At 40.5% G+C, this 24,850-nt stretch overlaps 1 protein-coding gene across 3 annotated transcripts in view; it reads right to left on the reverse strand.

Annotated features, from left to right (window-relative positions):
* The window catches only part of LOC135465726 (protein CBFA2T1-like), a 78,689-nt gene that overhangs the window by 6,816 nt on the left and 47,023 nt on the right, over nucleotides 1–24,850 (reverse strand). For 2 of the 3 annotated variants that reach the window (XM_064743043.1, XM_064743045.1), the window contains 4 exons: nucleotides 2,699–2,836; nucleotides 2,053–2,270; nucleotides 1,699–1,788; nucleotides 196–377 (listed from right to left, as the gene is read on the reverse strand). In XM_064743043.1, the coding sequence (XP_064599113.1) occupies nucleotides 196–377; nucleotides 1,699–1,788; nucleotides 2,053–2,270; nucleotides 2,699–2,836 (628 nt within the window). Of the gene's footprint in view, nucleotides 1–195; nucleotides 378–1,698; nucleotides 1,789–2,052; nucleotides 2,271–2,698; nucleotides 2,837–8,349; nucleotides 9,040–24,850 lie in introns of those variants that run through there. The other variant, XM_064743044.1, reaches the window with a different exon arrangement.

The following is a 24,850-nucleotide window of genomic DNA, read 5'->3' on the forward strand; positions in this document are numbered from 1 at the left end:
CTTTTCTTATCATCTTTTTCTCCAATAAAAACTTCTTAAATGACATGTGTAATGAGTATTTTGTCATTTTTGTAATGGTGACTAATAATTGTACAATAAGTCCACAAAATATGTGCCTGCTAAATAGTCAAGCTTCACAACACTGGCAAACGGATGCTACGTGTATGTCCCAACCCAGACAACACGAAACCTTACCTGTCAGGCGACCTGCGTTTACCGTTCTCGTTGATGTCAGATGGCAGTGTATCCTGGGACTCCGTTGGAGAACTGTTAGCATCAAACAGTATATGTTCATTATGGGCCAGGTACTGCTGAGTCGTCTGTTTGGACATCCGTGCGCAGTGTAGCAGTTCCCGCTGCAGAAGGGGTAGATTGGCCTGGAGAAAAAAAATCAAGAAATTCTAAATAAAGATTTAGGGTGCAATATGGACCTATCAAAGTGTAATAATTAGTTTAATTAGTTTGAATGTGATGAAACCCAAACCCACAGTGCCAAGAATACCTGTAATTCTAACGAGGGCCAACTTAAGAATTTAACTACGTCTGCGTTGTCAAATAATTTCTCTCTTAGTCTTCTACATAATCTCTTCCATCAGATTAAATAAATAAATAAATAAATAAAGCTTCTGTAATTCAGCTGTTGTTTTAATGTGACTATATGACAGGAGCTTATCAGTCTTGCTGTACTTTCATAGCCATTTACACCAGCTGACACATATAGAATGCAAACGAGATATTGTTAAAACCTTCTATAATCTCACAAATCTACAAACATCTGTTGCTTGCAGTATTTTATTGTTAAGGACTTTTCATAATTTTTCCGAAACTACTTTATTTTACTTTTATCATCAATGTACTTTTTGTGCACAAAAACTTATGTCTCCAATTTTTCTGCCTATAAATCAGAATTCTTCCTGGGCGATTGAGCTGAGTAACCATCTGTTGTCTGAGAGTGTATAGATCAGTGGGGAGAGGGGTGACAGAGGGGTGGGAGGGGAGAATCTAAGGTACAGCTGTCGGTATGGCCAGTACACAAAGGCTAGCACAAGGAAGAAAACCCGGTTACTATGAGCAAACGATTTACATACAGGCTGCCATTGTTAAAACATAATAAAAGAAATCTCTCCCCTCTCTAGGGTGCCCCCCCTCCCCCAACCCTTTCGATGTAGAACATGTGTGACCTCAGAGAACATAGAGCCCACACGTACACAACAAACAGGCAACCCCTTAAACAGCCTCAAATCTGCCCTCGTAAAAGCAACAAATTATCCAGTTTTTCAATCCATGGTCACAGATGTTTGCAAGGTGACTATCAGGAAATAAAATTTGAATTTTAAAATTAATTTCAAACTGGAAACATCGCTTAGTGGTGATTTTATGTGATACTGCTTAACACAGGAATCAACAGCTGTTTGGAGATTTGAATAATGATAGGCATTTTCAAAATGACACTTAAATCTGTCCAAGTAATAGAAAGCTTCACATAACCAAATATTTTTTTTATTTACTTAACTACACATAGCTCTACATACTGTGCATATTATTTTCAATTAAATCTTGGAAAGTTAAATATTTTCAATTTCATTTCTAAATACTTAGAAATGTAAAACATACAAACTGAATTTACAAGCCACTCAGACAGTGAATACCCGTGTCGTTGTGCTCACAACAACATCAGACATCAGCCATTGTGCTCACCTTAAGGAATGGAATAACAAATGGTCGAAGAGGGAAATTGGTAGCCTCTTGCAATTTTGCGTGAAATTCTTCTATTGACAAATGAGAGTTCTGAAAAGAAATTAACAATTCATTTATCCTATTGTACTGTAAACGTTATTTACTGTAAATTAAATTAGATCCAAATGCTGAATCAGCACTAGTTGGATTTATATCACTGATAAAGGGTAACATATTTCTAGGGAGAAGACTTTTACATATTATACATGGAAAAAATACACCTACATTGTGCACAATATTTTTGTATCAAATATTCTAAAAACCAGTGAAGACCTACTTGAATAAGTTTTGCAGTAAGCATAAAGCTAAACATACCACTAATCCTAAGACAAGTGTGCGGACCCGTTCCCCTATCTCAGGAGAGATGTCGGAGCCAAACTGCTGCAGTGTGGTGAGAAAACGTTTGAGCTTGCTGAGCTGTCTGGCCCCGCAAGCTGGGGGAAGTTGCTGGCTAGAGGCAGTGCTGCCCATGGAGGGTGGGGACGGGGTGCGTCCGTTAATACTGCTCAGCGGGGAGTGAGAGCCGTTCAGACCTGAAACATATCAAACAATTAACAGATATTATATAAAATCTGACCCACAAGATGTGACGGACATCCACGTCTAGTCAGAAGAGTGGCTCTGACAGCTCAATGGAAAAGTTGCTGCTTTAAAATTAATCAAGTTTTCTCTTACAAAATCTCATCAAAATGCAAGATAGATCTGAATTGAGGATACAGACCATTGGGATCCTTTCTAGGAATGTACGTAGCATTAGGGCTGAACTGAATCCAGGCAATCCTAAACCTGTCAGAGTGTATTAACCTGTGGATCAAGCTGACATGAAGTCGTCAATGAAAGCTGTCCTCCTCAATGCAAAATGAGACAGAAGTGAAAAAAAACATGAAACACATTCGCTTTGATTTATCGTTCTTCTTAGATTTATTGACTAATCTGATACATGTCATTCTGTAAGCCTCACCTGACATGGTGCTTCCGCTGGAGTGGGGGCGTGTGATGGCAGCCACCCCTGCGATGGCGGTTGATGTGGGCGAGGTAGTCGTCTGAGAGGGTACTTTGGACTCAGGGGGCGAATCCGGCATAATGCTGTCCCGGTAATCTACAAGTACAAAAAATGACACCTGCTGAAGGGTACTACATGTACACAAGACATTCACCTGACCACTGTGGATCTGAAAATCTTCACAGACCACTACCAGGGAAATACAGGTAAATTATCTTCAGGTGAGTTGTGTACACAAGACATTCACCTGACCGTTGTGGATCTGAAAATCTTCACAGACCACTACCAGGGAAATACAGGTAAATTATCTTCAGGTGAGTTGTGTACACAAGACATTCACCTGACCGTTGTGGATCTGAACATCTTCACAGACCACTACCAGGGAAATACAGGTAAATTATCTTCAGGTGAGTTGTGTACACAAGACATTCACCTGACCGTTGTGGATCTGAACATCTTCACAGACCACTACCAGGGAAATACATGTAAATTATCTTCAGGTGAGTTGTGTACACAAGACATTCACCTGACCGTTGTGGATCTGAAAATCTTCACAGACCACTACCAGGGAAATACAGGTAAATTATCTTCAGGTGAGTTGTGTACACAAGACATTCACCTGACCGTTGGGGATCTGAAAATCTTCACAGACCACTACCAGGGAAATACAGGTAAATTATCTTCAGGTGAGTTGTGTACACAAGACATTCACCTGACCATTGTGGATCTGAAAATCTTCACAGACCACTACCAGGGAAATACAGGTAAATTATCTTCAGGTGAGTTGTGTACACAAGACATTCACCTGACCGTTGTGGATCTGAAAATCTTCACAGACCACTACCAGGGAAATACAGGTAAATTATCTTCAGGTGAGTTGTGTACACAAGACATTCACCTGACCGTTGTGGATCTGAACATCAACATGTACAAATACACTACCTGAAGATGTGCTAAGTCTAAGCCTCCTGGCTCCCATCTAGTGTATGGTAACATGCTAATAACTGAATGTGAAGGCTTCTAACAACAGACTCACTGATGGATATCATACTGTTTTGAACCCATGATTGATACAGAGCTGTAAGTTACCTATGGTACATTATATTGCACAATCTTTTGATTTCTTGTAATGTTAATACAAATTCAAATTCAAGTTCATCTCCGCCGGCAAACTAGGCAGGCAGCAAAGCAACAGAACATTTGACTCAAGGTAGCTATCATCTACTTGTACAGGTAAGTTAGACAGCTCAGGTATGCATGGACAGGTGAGTATCTCTGGTTATCCTGGCATCACAGACCAGCTGCAAACATCTGGCGCTGGTCAGTTATAGTCACTGCCACAAACACACCATACCTGGCTCAGCATACACCTGGGCAGCTTTGATTTATAATTTTGATTGTGGTATTCTGCAATACTTAAGAATATTTTACTGCTACAAGGGTGCCAACATTATGGTGGGATGAAAATAGGAATAGCCTGGGAGGAAAACCAACACACATCCACATGTTGTTGGCAGACAAACAGCTTGAGAGAAAGCCAGCATGAGCTGGACTTGAACTCATAGCAACAGACAGGACTGGCCAGAGAATCCTGGGCACTGTGCTGCATTAGTGCGCTAAGTACTTAACCACTGAGGCTTTGAGCACCTTTGACAACCACACGGTCAATTAGTGAGCACAAAACTGGGAAGGTGCTTTGATCTGTTAAGGAGCAGTACTAAATAAAACCACAGCTAACTTTAAGTACTGTTCAGTCAATCCACAAACTCAGAAAATTCAAAAGCTGGTTGGCCAGTTACTGGGGTGAAACTTAAGTCATGCTGATTCACTGCACTCAGGACTGAGCAGGTTAAGTGTCTGACACAGTCCAGTGAAGTCAGAGCTCTGAGCAGGAAATCATGATTTGTCAGATCAAACTAATTACTTAAACCCTCAAGGATCTGACATTTGATCAGTATTACTAGTACAGCTGTCAATCTATCTGCAAGACAGAATTAATAGGTGGCTATTGTGCATTGCATGTCCCATAATTATGAACAGCACACCTGAGTATAGAATTCAGGACACTGAACGATGACGTTTCAAATTATTCTTATTTATACCCGCCACACAGAAGACGAAACTGAAGGCTCAAAATTACAAGAATTCTTTTGGTTTTTTTTTTTCATTATTATTTCATGTTTTTGTTTTTTGTTTCTTTCTTTGGTGGGGGTGGGGGGGGGGGGGGGGGGTAATCTACATCCAATATCTACAATGATGTACATATAAAATGTGTGATATCAAATGATAACAGCTGAATGGAAGGTACCTGCTTCCTCAACATACAAATTTTAAATGCACGAAGTGCCAGGCCTCAAGGAAACATGGACAGGTAGAGATTGTGTGCCTAACTGCTGGAGCATGGATGGAGCTTTCAAGTCCTACTCCTAAACTTGTATAACACATAAAGAACTCACTATGTATAGTCAGAATTCGCCACTCCAGTGTCAGGTGTAAAAAAGGTAAGGTTAGGTACTCATGCCAGGGACAAACAGAGAGTACATCTAGAACTCTGCCAGGTGGTCTACCTATAAAGGTTGTGTCATAGATACCCTGAGGCCATTAGGCCCTGAACATTAGCAAGCACTCTCAAGATAATCTTCAATGAGTGCTGATCCCCATGGGTTTGACCTTAGATTCAGCCCCCCCCCCCCCTTCCTTTGACACATTGGTCAGTACTTACGACATACAACCACTGTGATTTCCATGACAACTACCCCTCCCCAAACAGACCCCTGACATGATCACACAACATCAGGAGATAAGAGTTGGCAGATTACAGGTATAATGCAAATTTATCTGGGTGATAAACCTTACTTCTTCACATTCTTCAGAATGAATACAAAAAAAAAAAACAACAAAAAAAAGCAAACATATGCTGTTAAGTTAATGGTGTAGGCAGGACCTTTCTCTGTCACAACATCCAGTGTAAGCAGAACCTTTCTCTGTCACAACATCCAGAGTAAGTAGAACCTTTCTCTGTCACGACATCCAGACAATGTACATACAGGTATACTGAAATATAACATGGAATAAAGTCCAAGACTGAACTCATGCTTCACCCAACTATCTTGACAGCTCACCAGTAAAATTACAGGTAACCTTTTCAGACCTCCAAACCACTAACCACTAATTGATCCTGTCAACCTTATAGATACATGCCCCTTATACCTACACGTGCATGTAAACACAGGTATAAAGCAGATAATCATATGACTAAGGCTCCTCCACACCCACTCCATGTCATTATCAGCGGTGACCTCATTATTATCAGGGGTCATCCCTTCTTAACTCCTCCATAGCCACTTGCATTCATCAAAACAGATTCATCTTCCAGTGAAGTAAATTTAGAAATTTGTTCATGCACAAGGATAAGTGGCACGGCTAAGAGTAACATGTTCCTCAATTCATCAGTCACCATGTTTTAGCTGTGATAATGGCAATGTGGCCCTAAGCCCTATTCATCCCACTCCACTCATTGTTCTCCTGACATGTGACAAGCACAATCTACAATGTAACTGGAAGTTCAACCACTGAGTCCAAAATTCAAAATTTCAAATTAAAAATATGAAAACTACAGTTCTTCTACCGACGGTTTCATTTGTTTTTCAAATTGAGGACGCAGCCATAATTTCCTGGGTCAAACTCCTGCAATGACTGAAGTCCACAACATTCAGAAGTTATTTTAATGTGTATTTATCAGCAGAAGTATAGCCTATTTGGCCTAACTGATTCAGTCCGTGTTTGACCAAGCTCATCAAAAGAATCAGAGGCACACAACCTTCTGAACGTAGCCCCAGCGGCTGTGGTAAAGCCCTAACCCACTGGCACACAACCTTCTGAGCCTAGACCCAGATCACAGGTTGGCAGGCCTCTATCTTAGCTGTGGACATACCAACCATTCTGAGACATGCTAACAGATCCACCCCTCGCACTGTTTACATCATGGTGCTGATGACAGTCTATCAATGAAGGCTAACACACAGGTAATAGACTGCTTACCCCACTAGCCCCACTGTCTGATAGTCTCTGTCAATAAGCAGAGGGTAGCATAGCCAGCAGCACAACACAAACTCTGCACCGCTCTCCTCCAGCAGAATGGCAGTCTAACTATCTGGCTAATAACACAGTGCCTAGGGTAAATAGTCGGAGAGTTTGTACAAATGCTTGCCATGTGAGGCCTGTGAGGTGGCTCATGGAGAGATGTTTTACCTTGCTCTGTTCTCGCCACATCTGCTCTAGATTTGCCCCCAGCTGGTCCCTGGTTCCAGGCTGTCTGGAGAATGTGGGGCTCAGGCACCCATCAAAGAGGAGGAAGCCTTACTCCCAGGCCCTTCACCAGTGGGCATGGGGGCAACACTAATTAAGCACACAGATAAGGTGACACACAGTCAGGCTAACTTAGTAAAGATGTGCACAGCTCACCCAGTTATAGACTTCTACCCAGCTTTTTATCCTCAATGAAATAATATGCGCCTTGTACCTCCAAGATCTACCCATCTCTAGGTGCCAACACAGATTAACTGTGTTAAACTCAAGAGTAGGGGGAGAATCAATCTAATTTAGGCAGGTCTGGTGTTCTGACAGTGCTGAGGGGTGTGGGCAGTACCCCCTGGGTGTTAGTCCCTATCACACACACCCCCACACTCAGATACTCAGCCACTTGACTGGGGGGGGGGGGGGGGGGAGCTGTTGCCACTCGCTCCCATGTGCTGTTTTACAACAGGCTCACCTTATATTACCTACAAACTTCAGCCAGGTAGTCACCAATTATAACTCTCCTTAAAAGGGTAAAACAGGTGAGTATAAGTTTGAATGCATGCCGTACAAAACTATGACAGACAGATCTCCATGTGCCAAAAGTCCGTACCACATCTATAATCCCAAGACATTGGGGACAGATCACCTATCACAGTCTTAGCCAAACATGCTTCAAAACATAGCAACAGCTGCTCTATTCCCCCCCCTCTACTGAATTTGTACCAGGGGTGAGATTTGGGTGATTTAACATCCATATAATATCAGAGAAAATTTCCATTTTTTTCTGTGCTTAGAGCCCACAAAAAATGTTATCTGAGTATGCATTGGCTGGGTTTGTTCTAATGATTGTCAAAGAAAACTGTAGGCCTACTCAATAACTTTAATTTTTATTCACATATTTTTTCTAATCTTAATGACCTTACTGGACCTGAAACTCATGCACAAACATCTGCAATATTTCAGCCATATCACAGCAACTAGATTCGTAGACTTTTGTCCATAGAGTAATTAATTAGCACCAAATGTTTATGGCGAATACTATAAAATAACAAATAGTAAAGGAACCATTTCTATCATTTATCCCACCTTTACTCTTAGGGCTACAAAGTAGAAATCCTTATCAGTAAACAGTCACAAAAATACAACCGGAGCACTGGGTGTCCTAGTAAAACATGCTCCACCATATGATCATAATGAATAGCAAAATGAACACGGCTTTCAAAGAATTCTACAACATGTTATACAATACATGTGTAACGCAGTAAAGACTGTCATACAAACACCACGCAATGAATGACACACTGGCTTACCTCTAGATTTCCTATCCAGTGGGTAAGTGACTGGAATATACATCACAACCCTCTGCCAAACAGCCGAGCAGGGATTAACTCCCAAAATCTACGGACACACAAAATGCTTAAATCCTCCGATCTGGCACAATCCAAGTCAGACAACTACAGACACAACAGAAGAGTGTGAAGGAAGAGTGTGAAGGTCTGAATGGTAACAGCTGCCGCTCTGGGCTGCTGGCCAGGCATTGAATGATCTGCCTCAACCAACCGTCCCTGCTACATGTATATATATATATATATATATACAGGCTGTGTAATAGGGTTAACAGATGGCACTTTCCCTCTCCTGCTGGCCCCCTCTGTCACTGGCTAACACAACCTCAGTTCAATTCTGCATCACGTACAATATAAGGAAAAATGAGGTAATGTCTCTGCTGTACAATCTCTCCTGACTGTATGTAGCACAGTGTTCTGCAGCTCTCAATGTGGAGTGACAGTGTTAGGTCTCGCTACAGCAGATGGAGGAACTGGCCCTGTCCCTGCCTTGAGCCTGTACTGAGTCTATCCCTGGTTTCAGCCACACTGCCTTCTCCAGCACACAGACACAGTACAGCAACTCCTCATGCAGCTAGCAGACACCAACGCTGGCTGCTGATTGGCTGAGGGGCTGGTTATGACAATGAGCCCAGCACCAGTCTGGGGGCAGTCCTCACAGTTTCCCTGTGCCTCACTCTTAAGGGGGCAGCTTGCCTATGCTACAAGCACTGAAGTAGCAGGAACCTTGTAGTCATAATCAGCCTTCACAGGCTGACAGGCCAGTAAGTCTGCTCACCCACTACACTACAGCTGACAGCTAAGCCCTGACCTCTGCCAGCCTCTGTATTGTCACCCAGACATCTAGTGGCAAATTAGTACCTACCCATTAATTAGGGCCTGCCTCTGCCCCCTGCCCAGCCACACAAGCCCCCATTCCTCATCTTACACAGGCTGTCCTGTAAGGCCACCCCAGTAGTCTCTTTCCAGGTGGGCCCATGTACAGGGTGTGACTTATGGGGTATGCATTAGTGTATAGTCCACTCAATGTCTTTACCTAAACAACTTCTACCCTTGACAACATGCTAAGTGCAGTTGGACAAACAGTTTACTGAAGACTAAACATGTTTAGGTGTGAAGCAATGCCTCTACACAGAAACAGATTTAAACATGTGTACATAACATTATGTACAGATACAAATAAAAGAGGACAAAAATTGAAAACTATTTTGCACAAACAAATGGCAAATATGATTCACACAGATTGATATACACATATAAAATACTCCAAACAAATACATGTCTGATCTACAACGCATCCCTGGCAAAAATGCAATTATAATTAAGGCGACAAATTTTGTATTTTTTGGGGCGAGCTAACTTTTCAAATTAACAAGGCATTCAGAAAACACAGATAGCTTGGCTGATTAAGCAGTTTTTACAGCTGCATAATGTTCAAGTTAGGTGATATGGAGAAATACTGACCTCAAAAACCCAAACTAAGAATCATCATACACGTGTCAGATATTATTCTCGGATGTTCACAGATATTATCCATTTAGCTATACACACAGAAAGCATTAGTACGCTGTGTACCGAAATCGGGGTAACAATGAAACTAAAAGTAATAATCTGACATTATTATTATTGAACATGTAGATGTTTAGAAGATATATAAGATACACAGACAAAGTTTCAGGGAAATTAGTGCAATTAGCAGGAGTTGACTGGACAAAATCTGTGTACCTGAACAGGAGTAATTATGAAAATAATTACCTGATTGTAATTAAACTTAAACATGCATAAGTTTACATGACACTGGGAAAATTATACTAAGTTTCATGGAAACAAGTTCAGTACATTGAGAAGAGTTGCCTGAACAAAGTCTGAATATATGGAAAAGCACAATTACACAAGAGTCCTCCATGGGGCGTAATCCTAAAACTTATCCGATTGCCATTAAGCTTCCCATCAAAACCAGCGCAGTAGTTTGGGTGGTGATGTATGGACAGCACACTGTCTGCAGACAGACAAAAGGACAGACCAGGTGATTCCAGTATACTCCCTGCCCTCCTCTCCCCATTTTGTTGGGGTGGTATAAATGTAAAAAAAAAAAATAACCCATAATTTCTATTGCTGTAAAAAAATAAAGCTTAAACTTTAATACATGGGAGGAGTGCCGTTTACATAGGAGTTAAAAAAAATAACCCGACACTGACACTCTTGCCCCTCTCAAAATATCTCTTCTTACTTCTTACAGCCGAGCTAAAAACGTTGAATAGAAAGAAAAATCCACCTTTTTACTGTCTCCATTTTTGTAGACTTTCCAGTTATGTAGATATGTCTTCAACAGAAAAAAATGGGATTGAAATGGAAAAACAATTCTTTAACTTCTAGTTCAACCATAATTTAGCTATAAATAACAATTTCTTATTCCCCCGCTTCCCTACCAATAATCAAAAAAAACAAAAAAAAAAAAAACGAATGTTAAAATGTCACAAATTATATAGCCCATGCAGATAATTTACTCCCATCCTGCTATGACTGTTTATTTAATAATTAGATGAGGGCATTGGGGGGGGGGGGGGAGCAGCTGGGAGAGGTTGAGGGTGTGACAGCTTGGCCAGGCCTGGTGTTTGTCCATGGACAGCTGGGATATGTCCCCTCACCCAGGCCAATTCCTGCAGGACACCCCATTTCATACCTGCTCAATTGGCTTCCATCACTGTATCATAATGAGATTAACAGCTGAGTTGTGATCTGTCCTGTACCACACAGACCGATGACTCTCCTCCCTCCCCTCCCACCCCACTCACTGCAGCCTTACCACCTGGACTGCAGGGCATACCGGAGTGCCAAATGCCACCTTTATTACCTGAACAAACAAAGTCTTTTTGTCAACCTAATGAGCTAAATGGTAATGGAGTAAAATTCATGCATGGTTAGTGGAGTGATTTGATCTCTGATAAAGCACAAAATAATCAACTCTAAACATCCTGTATTGTAGACTTCATCACTTATCCACTGACAATTAACATATCCACCTGATTACAGGTTATATTTACAATACACCTGGTATTATTCTGGACAAATCAAAGACAAATCACTTTCACACTCATACCTATAAAAAATAATGCTCAGGTACTGCCAATAAATGTCAATGAGATGGCAGTGTAGACTGTATATTATTTCTGCGATGAATACACAAAACTGGTAAGAAAAGATGACATGCCACTTTAAATTTCCAGATCAGATGAATTTAAAAAAAAAAATGGCAATATAGCGGATGCAGACAAATTTGAGGTATGACCTATTCTACTACCCAACATCTATAATCAGCAGGGGTGATTAATTAAATACAGGTGAAAAGTGCAGATGTCCACGATATGATACATTATTTAACACACATTGCTGTTTTTGCATACTAAGTCCATGAAGGCCTACATGAATCTCATATGTCAAAACTTTCCTCTGTCCTGATAAATATCCTCTGTACCTGTCAACTGATCTCATCTGCACACGTCTTAATCCCTGATGCTACAATTCTCTAATCTCCCATTTCTGCAGCCACTTGAATAATTAACGACACAATCTGATCATGAAAAGGTCCATCACAGGTATTAATATGTTGATCAATTATTTGTGTGCTTGTGAAAGGTTTCTTCAGGGAAGCCTCACAGATTTCTGTCCGCTGAGCTCCTGTGTTCTGGGATTCAATTTAATCACAGAAAGTAAGGAAGGCTTAGCAAAATTCATTAGCAAACTGCTCACCCACTGTCTTTAGCAACTCCCACAAGGGTTTCAATTCCCCGCGTGGATTCTCCTAAACAAAGTACATCTCCTATCCCAATCATATACTTATAGAGTTTTTCAGGGCTCAGTTGTTTTCTACAGTGATGAAATTACAAGGAAACCAAAAAGCTAACTAAAGTGAGGATTTTATGCAGCCATTAGCTGAGAGTTTTGTGGCTGAAGCTTAGTCGGGTGTTGGTTAAGTCTGGGCTTCATCAGACGATATGGAGCTGTAATATCTCCGGTCAGGTCAAGCCTCGGTGAGCAGGGATAACAGGTGACTTAACAACAACAGGCGAGTTAAGATCAGGAGATAACCTGGCAAACACAGTGAAGAGTAGAGGAGAGATGGTCAAGAAGCTTTTTATATGTCACTCTCACTCATTACATCTCTTTTCTCCCCCAGTTTTTTTAGCTTTTGAATCAAGTAGGTACATAGATGTTATTTTTATGTAAATAAATTTAGGCCTACATGTACTTTGGCTTTAGAGACAGTTGCATGGATGGTCTCTATGGTTACTGATGGACTTTCTCACGTTTGATTTCCAGGCATGTACGTTTGATTTCCAGGCATGTACGCAATCCTGGTGGAGGACCAATGACTTCAACAAACATTAGATGGTGCAAACAGCCCCACCAGCGTTGTCAACCCTTAACTGTCCCAAACACCCCTGTAGACCTGTAAAAAAAGGGGATTCCACAAACTCCCTGTCCAATGGCTGGGACTGTGCTCTTCCCAGGATGGACCACACATCTCATGTGTTCAGAACTATTAATGAACCTCGTCGGAACTTCATCATTGTAGAATTGTCCTGTATGATTTGCTTGGAGAGTGTGGGTTTGTGCAGAGAACAGCTAGAGCAGGCCTGCATACCTGGGCCATTGCAATCACAGGTGATTAGCTCGTGAATATCTGCTACTAATCCATCACCGACCATATGTTCTCTGTGCTCGTCTGTTAGCCCATTAATATGACTCTCTTGCATGTCCCTAGCCTGCTACTTTCTCATTGTCCACCAGCTTCCCACTCATGGGCTCTGCCATTGTTATGACAATAATATTGCTGGGTGTGCGTGTGGAGGGGGAGGAGGGTAGAAGAGGGCATACACAATCTGTGAGGTGCTGCAGAGTGGGAATCCCTTCCTGTACCCACAGCCTGTGCCTTGTTCTCCCCTGGGGTACAAACACTTGCTGAATATGCCAGATGACAAGGGGGAAATTTGTATCACAAAGTGGAACAATAGGGGCCTAAAGAGTACGTTGTTGAAGAGGCATTAGATTGACAAGCAATCAAACGACATTACACCTTTGTGCTGGAGTGTTGTAAATGACAGTTTTAGCAGCATGTCAGGGGTGCTACTGAACTGACTGTCGCAGGAAACACCCTGTCACACGCATGCATCCACATACACGCACAGACAAACATATAAAAACAACCACTGACTACTATAAATGGGGTGAACTGGCCCTGACCAGACAGCCTTGGCTATAATCACATGTACAACACTGACCAGCCTACCTACTCTAATTAAGGTGGACAGTGTGAATTGCCTGACCAGCACCTGGTCACCCGGCTAGGGACAAAGGCCTAAAAAATTACACAGAGGTATTAAGGGCCATCTATTCACTTGTAATCACCAGGTTATTACTTCAGGGATAATATCCCACACACTAACCCTGTATGTCAGAACAGCCACCTTATCTTGGCGTATCTCTTTATATGCCATAATGTCAACAAAACGGCTCCTCGCTAATCCATTTGACTCCCGAAAACATAGCCAATGACCAGCTGAGGGAGAACAATGCCAATCATTAACAGTGAAAACACCATATCCGTGTTATCATATTGAACAGAGAGAGAGAAAAAAGCTCCTACAACCGAGACAACAAATCTGAACATCAACTGTTCTGCTAATGCTTATCATTTATATCCATTTCGCTCAGACAGCTGATAAAGCCCTGGCCTGCTGCCTCAATCAGGCACTTCACCTATGAGGATGTGAGTTCGAATCCAGCTGAAGATACCTGAGCTTCTGGGGGTTAAGTCTGGCATTTTGTCCCTTAACTGGCATTGCTATGGTTCTTTCAACCATAAGTCTGACCACCATCATATAGGAGCATAAACTTCTGCAGTCATTACTGTGTTTAAACACCAATAAACTATATAATTCAATTTAATAGCACCCTTCAGTTCTATTCAATTGATGCCCTGAAAATACAAAAAAAATGACATGTTATATCTTATGATTTGCAGAATTATTTCAAAAATTACTACTGCCAATGTTGATCTGGGAATGTTTATAATAACATTTAAGTCCACCCATATTTTAGGTTTGCAGCATGTCAACATGATATCCCAACATTTGTATGCCTGAAAAGAAAAAGAACAAAAAGAAAGAGGAGGAGGTGGGAGGAAAAATGTAGGGGCAAATATGTAGGGAATGACCCAAACTGAATTTGTGGTCTAAACACAATTATAGCACATGCAGAGAGGAGTATAGACAGCCCCTAATGGTGGATCTGTTTCCTCTTAGAGAGTGGCTGTTACCAGCTAGTGGACTGTATCATGGACAAACTCCACTGTCCCCTGAGAGAACAACCAGGAAAAATGAGAACAAATTGCAGGCAAGCAAGAGTAAGTTTCATATTGCTGACAAATAGCATGTCTCTCCCAGGCATTCTTTTGCCCACCATCTGGTTTGTTTTGGGCACTATTGACAGCAACAAGAGCTGATGGGTGAAGAATAATAACCAAGGTTAACAGAGACCTCATCTCCCCATGGCAGTCCCGGCAGGGGTGTAGGGACAGGAGAGGCTTCTCCTCTTACCAGCTGACCACTATTTCTAGCAGGCCCAGGTGAACGTTCAGAGAACTGCAGTCAACATCTGTGGGTTCACAGGCCCATCGGTGAGTTATACAATGCGTTTTGGGATGCTGCAAAGTGTACAAGTTAAGAAATACTGTCTCCTATCACTCACCAGGCATTATGTCCACAATCAGATTCCTTACCACTTTAACCAACTTTTACATGACTTTGTTGCCAACTACAGAAGACTATTAACACCGTCAATAAGTGAATTCCACAGACACTACATAATGTGCATGTACATGTGCGAGGCATCTGCTGTCATATTTACTGAGATGCGGATAAGATTTCACATTAATACTACATACAGAGAAGCAATGTAGGCACTGTAGTAATCCTTCCATTTGACCTTGATGCCAATGATATATACATGTACAACATTTGTTATGAAAAATAAAAGTTTTGAAATTTGCATAACCCTAAATGACCTAAATATTCGACCGTAAAAGAGCATTTTTGCAGGCAAACAAATGTCATTAGATATTACTTCTGGTGCTAAAATTTACATTATCTCTTTTGGATATCATCCAACCCTTCCAAACATCTCTCAAAGTACATTTTTAAAATCAGTTCAACTCGAGGAACTTGGAAAAATAAGTAACTCAGCCATGGACGAAATTTTTAGGTCATTGAGGGTACATCAATTCTTTACATACATTTACTTCCATTTTCTATTTTTGCAACTGGTGAAGGAGATTGAGTTAAGTGTTTGGACTGCAATTTTAGAAATCTTATTAACCATGAACACTAGGGATATACCCTGCGTACTGGTGTGTACATTACCTGTACATACAGCTTGTACTCTGATGATGGTATAGACACAGGGTCTGTTAGGGAAGGGACATCAATCGTCACCTGCTTACCCACTGTGTCTATGTCAGATAAGAGTGTATAGGGAGAGGAGGGATTGGGGGATCAGGTGTGGGTGGGAGGGAGGAAATAAGAGGAGTCTAGTTCAGGGAGGAAACCATAAACATCTTGCACATCAGTCCTGACATCTTGATAAAACAATCAGACAGGCAGATTGCAACTTGACCTTGGACTACAAATTGTTATCTTCAGTATGAAAGTGATGCCTACAAGCCTCCTGCTTCATCCCACAAGCAGGGAACTGAGTGTTTTTGCTCAATGTTACAAAGGTTGGAAACACAAACAAAAATGGAATAAAAGCCAAAATAGGGTAACCTGTGTGGTACATGGGAGAAAAACAGATTTCTAAATTCTCATTTATGTCTCAATAAACCACATTCGCATTTTTAACGATGTGCCCCACAGCACTTGTCAGAACAGAGCAGCCCTGGGCAATTAGCACCCAGTCGCGGATGGTGGCTTTTGGCTTTTGAGATTACAGCTGCTTTTCATGGTCAATAGAATATCAACATTTCAAAGTACTACTTTCTACTTGGCATTTTCAGTTTCTCCATTGTTTTTACTATAAGTAACTGCAAATGGGGGCAAGATTTCCAATGCAGAATTTCTATGAAACAGATTTAGTAAATATGTTGCTGCATAAAACAATGAAAATTGGCCCCCAGCTCCCGTGTGCTACAATACCTCACCACATTTCTGTTTTAAAGATGGCTGTGGTCTGAAATGTGAATGTGACTTATTGTTTTCTACTGTAATTTCCATAAACTTTTCCATCTTGTCTATACTGATCAGCTTTGTACAGTCTTATGGCATAATCTGGCTTATACCTTTAACTTGTACACATGACTATTTGTCACCTGTACGAGTCACACTGAAGCCAGGATGTAGTATAGCCTGGTACCCACACTTCACAGAGTCTTGTTCTAAGACAAAGCACCGACACTTTCTGATGAGCAGATTGTTGGACTATGGTGTGGCAAAAGAGTAGTAGTGTACAGAAGGAGATCAGGCCTCTGTAGTTACAGCCTCTCCCTGAGGTATAACAATTTCATTAATGTCCAATCTGGCTAGCCAACTGCTGGGTGAGTGTGGGGACAGTGGGCACAGGCAGCCAGCCCCTCATCCCTCCTGCCCCCCCTCTTCTACTCACCTCCCATCTGCCTCCCCATCTGTCCACACAGCCTCTAGCTCCCCAGTCTTAGCAGCCACCCACCCAAGAAAACACTGACCATATGGCCAGCTTTTTAACATGATTATCTGAGAGAATTTAATTTGGGAGCAATGAGCTATTGCCTATCAAAGCCTTCCTCCCTGGTGATTTTATAGGGCCTGTGTTTGTGAGTGTACCAGCACTTCCTCCTCTCCCAGTGTCATTCACCAACAATGCCACTGATTGGTGGGGGAGCTGCAACTGTTGAGCAATTATGCAGCAGGCATGGAGCCAGTTATGGAGCTGGATAGAGAGGGTTTAGTTAGTCTCAGACAGCTGTTCACCAGCCTGTTAAAACATTACACAAACAGATTACACCCCCTTCTCTGTGCCAGGACCCTACCCAACACATACAGCTCTACACCCCCTCCCCTCCTTTCGACATCCCCATTCTCCCCCTTACCACAACAGGCCAATTATAACACACTTAACCCATCCTTGGGATAAACTCTACAAAAGCAATATGTATATATGTTTGTCCTGGTCATTAAACAACCTTTTTTGACCTATTTAGTCATCTTGATAAGGGTACAGGACCATTTAATAACCAGCCCATTTAGTTGCATGGCCACAGTCAATCTGGTTGCATGATCATTTAAAAACTAGGTCAAATAGTTGCATGATCATTTAAAAACCAGACCATATAGCTGCATGATCATTTAAAAACCAGGTCAAATAGTTGCATGATCATTTAAAAACCAGGTCAAATAGTTGCATGATCATTTAAAAATCAGACCATATAGTTGCATGATCATTCAATAACCAGTCCATCAAGTTGCATAAGCATTTCAAAACCAGACCATTTACATGTAGTTGGATGACTATTCGAAAGCAAGACTACCTATCTTTACGGCCATTTTAAAAAAAAGATGGTCAAGATGAAGGCTATGGCTATTCAGCAAAGAAGGACATGTCAAAGCTGATGTATAACTAGGGACTAAAATTCTGCAATTATGCAACACTTCATAAACTTGTCTACATGGCTTAAAAGATGAGGGCATATCCTTTGGAAATGAAGAAATGAGACAAATAATTCATTTCAAATCATGTTCGAGACAAGTGAAAAACTGTTATGCCCCAGAATGTTCAGCAAAACTGAACGGGGTTCTAATGGAACAATACAGAGTGAGTGAGGTAGGGAATGGCACAGTGGACCTTAAACACAAGTAGTTAAAAAGGAACATGATAAAATCTGTTTTGACACTGGCTAGAAATGATGTAGACAAAACCATGGTGACAGGAATGTGGAAAAGAGGGAGAGTGGCAAGAAAGAAAGCATGTTAGTAAAAAAAAAAAATGGTTCAGGCAGCAAAGGTTAATACAGAAATGGTGTTTTTATGAAGGATAAAGTCCTCAAACAGCTATAGGGTGTCAAAGTGAGAGGTGGAGAACAGCTTGAGTGCAGAACACTGAACCTGTCAGCCTCTGGTATTTGATACATTTAAACCAATAGGTCATAGGAGGGGACTAAATGGTTGAAAGCAGGCTCGGGTTTCCTGTTGGTAAAGACAATGCACCAGACTTGTACCAAGTTACATCTCCCAGTAGACCCACAATAAGCGGGCTGGCTACATGTGGGTCCTATCAGGCCGAATCTGTCTTTAATACTCATATTAATAACATCAGTGGCTGTATAAAGAAGAGCATGGTAGTAATTCAGCCAGGGATTACAGAGAGCTGTTGTGAGGAGCTGGCCTTGGCCAGATGGACCTTGCAAGCCTGGTGTTGATGGCAGAAACACACACATGAACCTGCTCTTGGAGCTCGAGCTGCTATATAAGGCGGCCTGGAGGTCCAGGCTTATGGGATTTGAGGAACTTGAAGCAGTTTTGCGGCAGACAAAGAGGAGCCAGTCAGGAATTTCTCGCCCTTTTTTCTTATCAACTCTCTCATCTGCCTCCACAACCACACAGCTGCTCTCAGTGATGGCTGTTTGGGATGCGGAATACTACCTCTAGCCACATGCCAACTGAAATATCACACACATTTGTGTTTAATCAGGGGCCCCCAACCTGGCTACACTGCCTCTCTCCTGGCTCTCCCTGCTTCACAAGACTGACAGGTACCCCCTCCCCTCTCTCTATATCTCTGGCATTGTCACTAATACTTCCTCATCACTCTTAACTCTAAGGAAGAGGCAATGCCTGGCCCAGACAGAATTGAACAGGTGATTTGTTAGCAAATCATGTGGCACCTTTCCTACTGCAATCAATTCAAGGTTTGTGCATGAATATATGCGTTGTAACATTCGTATACCAGCCATCAACCAATAAAAACATTCTGGGTCAATAATCGCAAGGCCATTTCCCAAAACAATGTTAAACAAAAACTACTAAAGAGCTAAGAAAGTATATAAAGTATACCTAGGTATTAATCAACAAGAGACAAATCACCATATATATGTCACATATGACATATGACTACAGCATATAACACAATCAACAAGCACTCTACCAACATAAAAAAACTTTCCAATGATTCATTTTTGTGCTGTAGATTTGTCAACATAGTGTACATAAAGATAGAAATAATGATTTTTGTAATCGCAATACTATAATTCAATAACATGGTTTAATGTTTGAACTCATCTCTCTCAAATAAATACTTTTCTTATTTAAATACATATAAAATTGATTTGTGTATTCTACCTAACTCAAATGATTAAATTGCAGCAATGCTGTGACTAGATTTAGCAAGCATAAAACACCTTCTCTGGCACCTTAACTGCGTCAAGTCCTTTTAAGTTGTTTCACTGATGTATTGTGGTTTGGGGGTTAAAAAGCGGCTGGTGTTCAGTATATTTTGCCTAAACATTTACACCAATTGAAAGAATGAACAAATTGAATTGTCACCAAACAAGTGGCTTATAATGGGCCCATAAATCTCTGCCCCTCATACACAACTGACTCCCTGAGGGCACCACAAGTAACTCAGGACTTGTGTTCACTAACAGCCACTTTCATTTAAAAATAAATCAGAGCATGTTTACACTTTGCCAGAGTATGTGAATCCATCCGTATTTTTATTCCCATAACTGGTGGAGTGGCCGTGGCCCAGAGGACTTGTACCTCCCCTACAACCCAACATTCACACTTTCCCAGTTCCCTATTGCCTTACCCTTGCCATCTCCAACATCTGGAGCCAATGGATAGACCAGGTTTCTTTTACTTCAGACTCCTGCCAGAAATGTAGATGCAAAGCTACCAAGATAAATAGCAGACAGCCAGGCACATGTGTAGCGATTAAGAAAGAAAACATGTCTGGCGCCACACGATCATTAAAGACCGTATGTTCGTCTGGTTCTCTCAAGTAGAGGGGTATCTAAAGGGAAAACACTGCTGGTATCTGAGCTCTTCACCGCCACCTTAACACATGTTTTCTAAACTAGCCTGAACCTGTTCTCAAGCTGTTAGCCATCCCCGGAACTGCCCTGTTGGCTATGAACTGTGGGGGATCGACAGGCAGCTTTAAGGATCCCTGCCTACCTGCCTCATTCTAGGACAATGTGTTCACCTCTGAGCCCACAGCTATCATTAGCTAATAACTCCCTTGTCTCCACATGCACTTTGAACCAGTCACTCATTGCACAGAGAGCTGGTCTACAAGGATTCCAAACACAAAGCTGCATATACCATTATGAGCCATCCAAGAAATGGCTCATTCTTTGATATTTAACAACACAGCCTGTTTGATTTGACAGTCTGTTTGACAGCCTGAGTGATAAGGGGTACACTATGACCCTGCATGAAGTAATGGAATAATGGCTTAATGCCAGGAGCCAATATTTCAGCCCAATCATGGTAAACAATAAATGTAATTTATTCTAAATCTAGGTGGAACTTTTCACAGAAAATAAACTCATACCGACCAAAGCCTCATAATTTCACATTTCTCACACTGAAATGAAATATTTTAAGCAATGAATATTACAATAAATGTTATGATGACTCTAATTCTTTGACCTTTTCAACCGCCTCTGCAACCACTATTTTGAAACATTCTGACAGAAATATAGGGTCTACAGATATAATTGCACAATTTCATGAAACTTGCATTTTTAATTAAACAAATCATTTTTAGCGTCATTTTCATACATTGGGGTGAAAGGTTAAAGATTTACAGTAAACAAACTTTGTCAGGTCTGTGGTTGTGTTCCCTTTTATAACGACTTGATCAATTTATTTACATGCATTTACAAATCAAGATATAAATTATTTTGTTTGCATAAACAGCTACATCAAACATTTCTGGGTAATACATAAACCAGAGAAAACGTGATCTACCACACAAATTTGCTTGTCTCTCAAACATTCTCAAAAATCTTTGCATATTTGTGGACCCCTTTTTGCCTTTCACATAAGCTAACATTAAATCCTTGCATAACCCAGGACCACCCTTTTAACCCTGCTGCCTTTTTGAATTGCCATTCAGATATAAACACCAGAAAACCTCATCAACATTCAACAGTAAACATGCAGATTTGTTTTACACATTTCGCAGATTTTCCATGTTTGCAATGTGAGGAAATTTTAAGTACATATCTCATGTTATCAAACAGCCATTGCCATTCCACACGCTTTATTTACAAATAATCAAATGTGCAGCGTTGTAATACTATGTGGCAAACTAAGACATTCCTATGCCCGCCGTCAACCAATAAGGACGTTCCAGGTCAATAATCGCAACGCCAATTCCCCAAAATGTTCTTTAACATAAACCACTAAAGAACTGAGAAAGTATATAAAGTAGGAAAATATGACGGAATCATGCAAAGAGAAGCAGTCAACAGTTTTTAATGATGTTTGAAAGACACAAGGTATGTTCTAGACGACTGAGTGAAATCAGCATTCAAATCGTGTGCCATGCTAGTGTATAAGCTGTTGATGATAACATATGTATCTCAGATGCGCTTTTATTGTAACTGTTCATATATCCAACATGGTAAGCTAATTCAACACGATGAGTATATGCTCTCTACATTGGGTTAAGCTTACTGTAAGTCACACTGCAATCACTCCATTCTTCTGTCACATGCAGCAGATCTGAGTTGAATTCCATCGCAAACTTGCAACTTTATCCCCCTTCCACTGTTTCAAAATATATTTTGTATTGCAGTTTGTAACATCAGGAAACCAGAAAAGAAACAGTTAAATCATGTGAAAAAAAAACAAATGGTCACATTAAAAAAAAACATAATTATATCAAATTTTGTTGTGTTCGACGAAAAGGTGTAAAAACATGAAACGCTCATAAAAAGCATCTAGTACTTTTTGGTCACATACAGAATGCTTCAAGCATTTTGCACACACACACACACACAAACAAAAAACACACACACACACATACAATTACATCAAACTTGTTGTATTAGATGAGGAAGTGTAAAAAGTAACCTTATTACTAATAGAAAAAGGCACTTGACAAATTCGTTCCAAATAACTGAAGGAAAAGTAAATCAATAATTAAGTTTTGAATTGGTATTTGTTTGTTTGCCTTGCCACAATGTTGCCTGTATCTGGAAGAAAGGCCAGCAGCACACATGTGTTTTCAGGGACATGTGTTCACCATCAGGATAATGCCACTCTGCTACACAGAGGTATATTAAAGGGAGCAGAGGAGGCTGGCCAGGCTGGCTGGTTATTGTTTGTTAGTAACTCCTGCTGATTCTCTGGTCACTGGGAAGGGGCAACATCTACCTCCCCCCCCCCACCATCCCCCCCATCCCCTCCAGCACTGGGCAATCTGCCATCCAGTCTACCAGCAGACCTCTTCCAGATGGGACACATATTTCACAACAAATATTCCCCAGGAAGTCATTTATACAATTTTCATTTTCCATTCACACCATTTTCCACCAGCACTGTCAGATGGAATCTCCCCGAAGTTGACCAGATATACAATTTATCTCCAATTATGGGAAGTATGTGAAACAAGCTTTCTCTGCCTGGGGTTTGTTTAACCTTCCACTCAGTAACTCATTGTATATATCAAGCACATGTGCCTTACTACGTGTATCTGCTGGACCTAAAGGTGGAGAAAATGTAAAAACTACATAAAGTTCAGAGCAAAGAGTGCGAAAAGTTATTTGTAAATGTGGTCTATAATATTTTGTTTGATTCTCCTTTAGAAAGAAAAAAGACACATGAAAATAATGTTTGTATGGTGGGTATTTTGGTCCACCATTTGGTATATATAGTCTTTATGTAATAATGTTATAAATAACACATATTGAAAAAATATATTTGCGCTAAAATTTGGCCTTTTCAGCTAACAACTGCTTAAACCTGGATTTGGACTATATTTATGTTTTTAATATATTCATAAATATTTTCATTCAGATTCAGATTTAATGCATATGTTTGGATATAGACAACAAATTTACATTCAAATATACTTATTAGACAGTCATCACACACTCATTTAGAACCTTATTATGCAACCATGATTAATACCAAAAGGTGGTCCCAACACCCACCATACAAAAATATTTTCAAACACCCTTTTTTCCCCGAAAAAAATATTAAAGACCAAATTTGCAAATAAGTTTTGATGCTCTTTCATCTAATATTGACAACATTTTTATGTTTTCTTAAAAGTATACGAGTAGAAGATCTGAGAGAATATTGGTCGCAGATAAGAAAAATTATTTCAACCAGAAAATTGTCTGTTTTTACACTTGTCTATTTATTTACATTTTCAGCTGATGCATGTAGTGCACGTACTATCCAACATTTTCCCGTTTTGAAAAAAGGAATTGTACATACTGTTTCTTCCTGTCCGTGTATTGTTATAATGGGGCTCAGGGTAGAGCAAATTGTACAAAGAGTTACTCTCTTTAAATAAAGGTTTCATTGCATCCATCTGAGCCATCTCCCACATCATGCTTCTCCTGCTGGCTGGGACAGTTGCCGTGACAGCACTACTGGTTGCTTTGTTGTTGTTTTTCGTATGTATAAATGTATTTATGTCCATGTTTTCCAACCACATGATGCTTAATGTTGTTTAATATATACTGATGTGTGTTAACACTCTGAAGTTTCCCATGTATTGTTTTCTCGGTGAAGGTCTTGGGGGAGAACAGTTTCATTGTAAATTGACCAACCTACCTTCAATAAATAAATATATTATTATGTATTATTATTATTATAATACACCAATGCGGTCGCTGTGAGTTCAAGTCCAGCTCATGCTGGCTTCCTCTCCGGCCGTATGTGGGAAGGTCTGACAGCAACATGCGGATGGTCGTGGGTTGCCCGGTTTCCACCCATCATAATGTTGGCCGCCATCGTATAAGTGAAATATTCTTGAGTACGGCATAAAACAACAATCAAATAAATAAATAAATAAATATTATAATAATTCATAAGTTGTAGGCAGCTGGTACAGAAGTCTACCACATGTACTTGTACCTTGCCACTACAAGTAAGGAATCTGAAAAACACCTTAAGATCAATGTCAAAATTTTTGTCCAAAACTCTGTAGACAACTGAGAACTAGCAGGATTTGAACCTGCAATGTCACTGGTAAAATGTTCTGGAATTTCATCAATAGCTGTTACATAAACTCATCACATCAACGGGGTGATCCAAAAAGAAATATTTGCTTTTATAAAATGCTAATCAAAATGCCACAAATGAGAGCTTTTCATTTTGTCAATGAAAAAAATTGTATAAAAACCAACCATCAATGGTAAACAAACATCAGATTTTCATATCAATTACATTTTTACATTTAATACAGACACACA

This window comes from Liolophura sinensis, chromosome 5 (assembly GCF_032854445.1).
Source record: "Liolophura sinensis isolate JHLJ2023 chromosome 5, CUHK_Ljap_v2, whole genome shotgun sequence".
Lineage (NCBI taxonomy): Eukaryota > Metazoa > Mollusca > Polyplacophora > Chitonida > Chitonidae > Liolophura > Liolophura sinensis.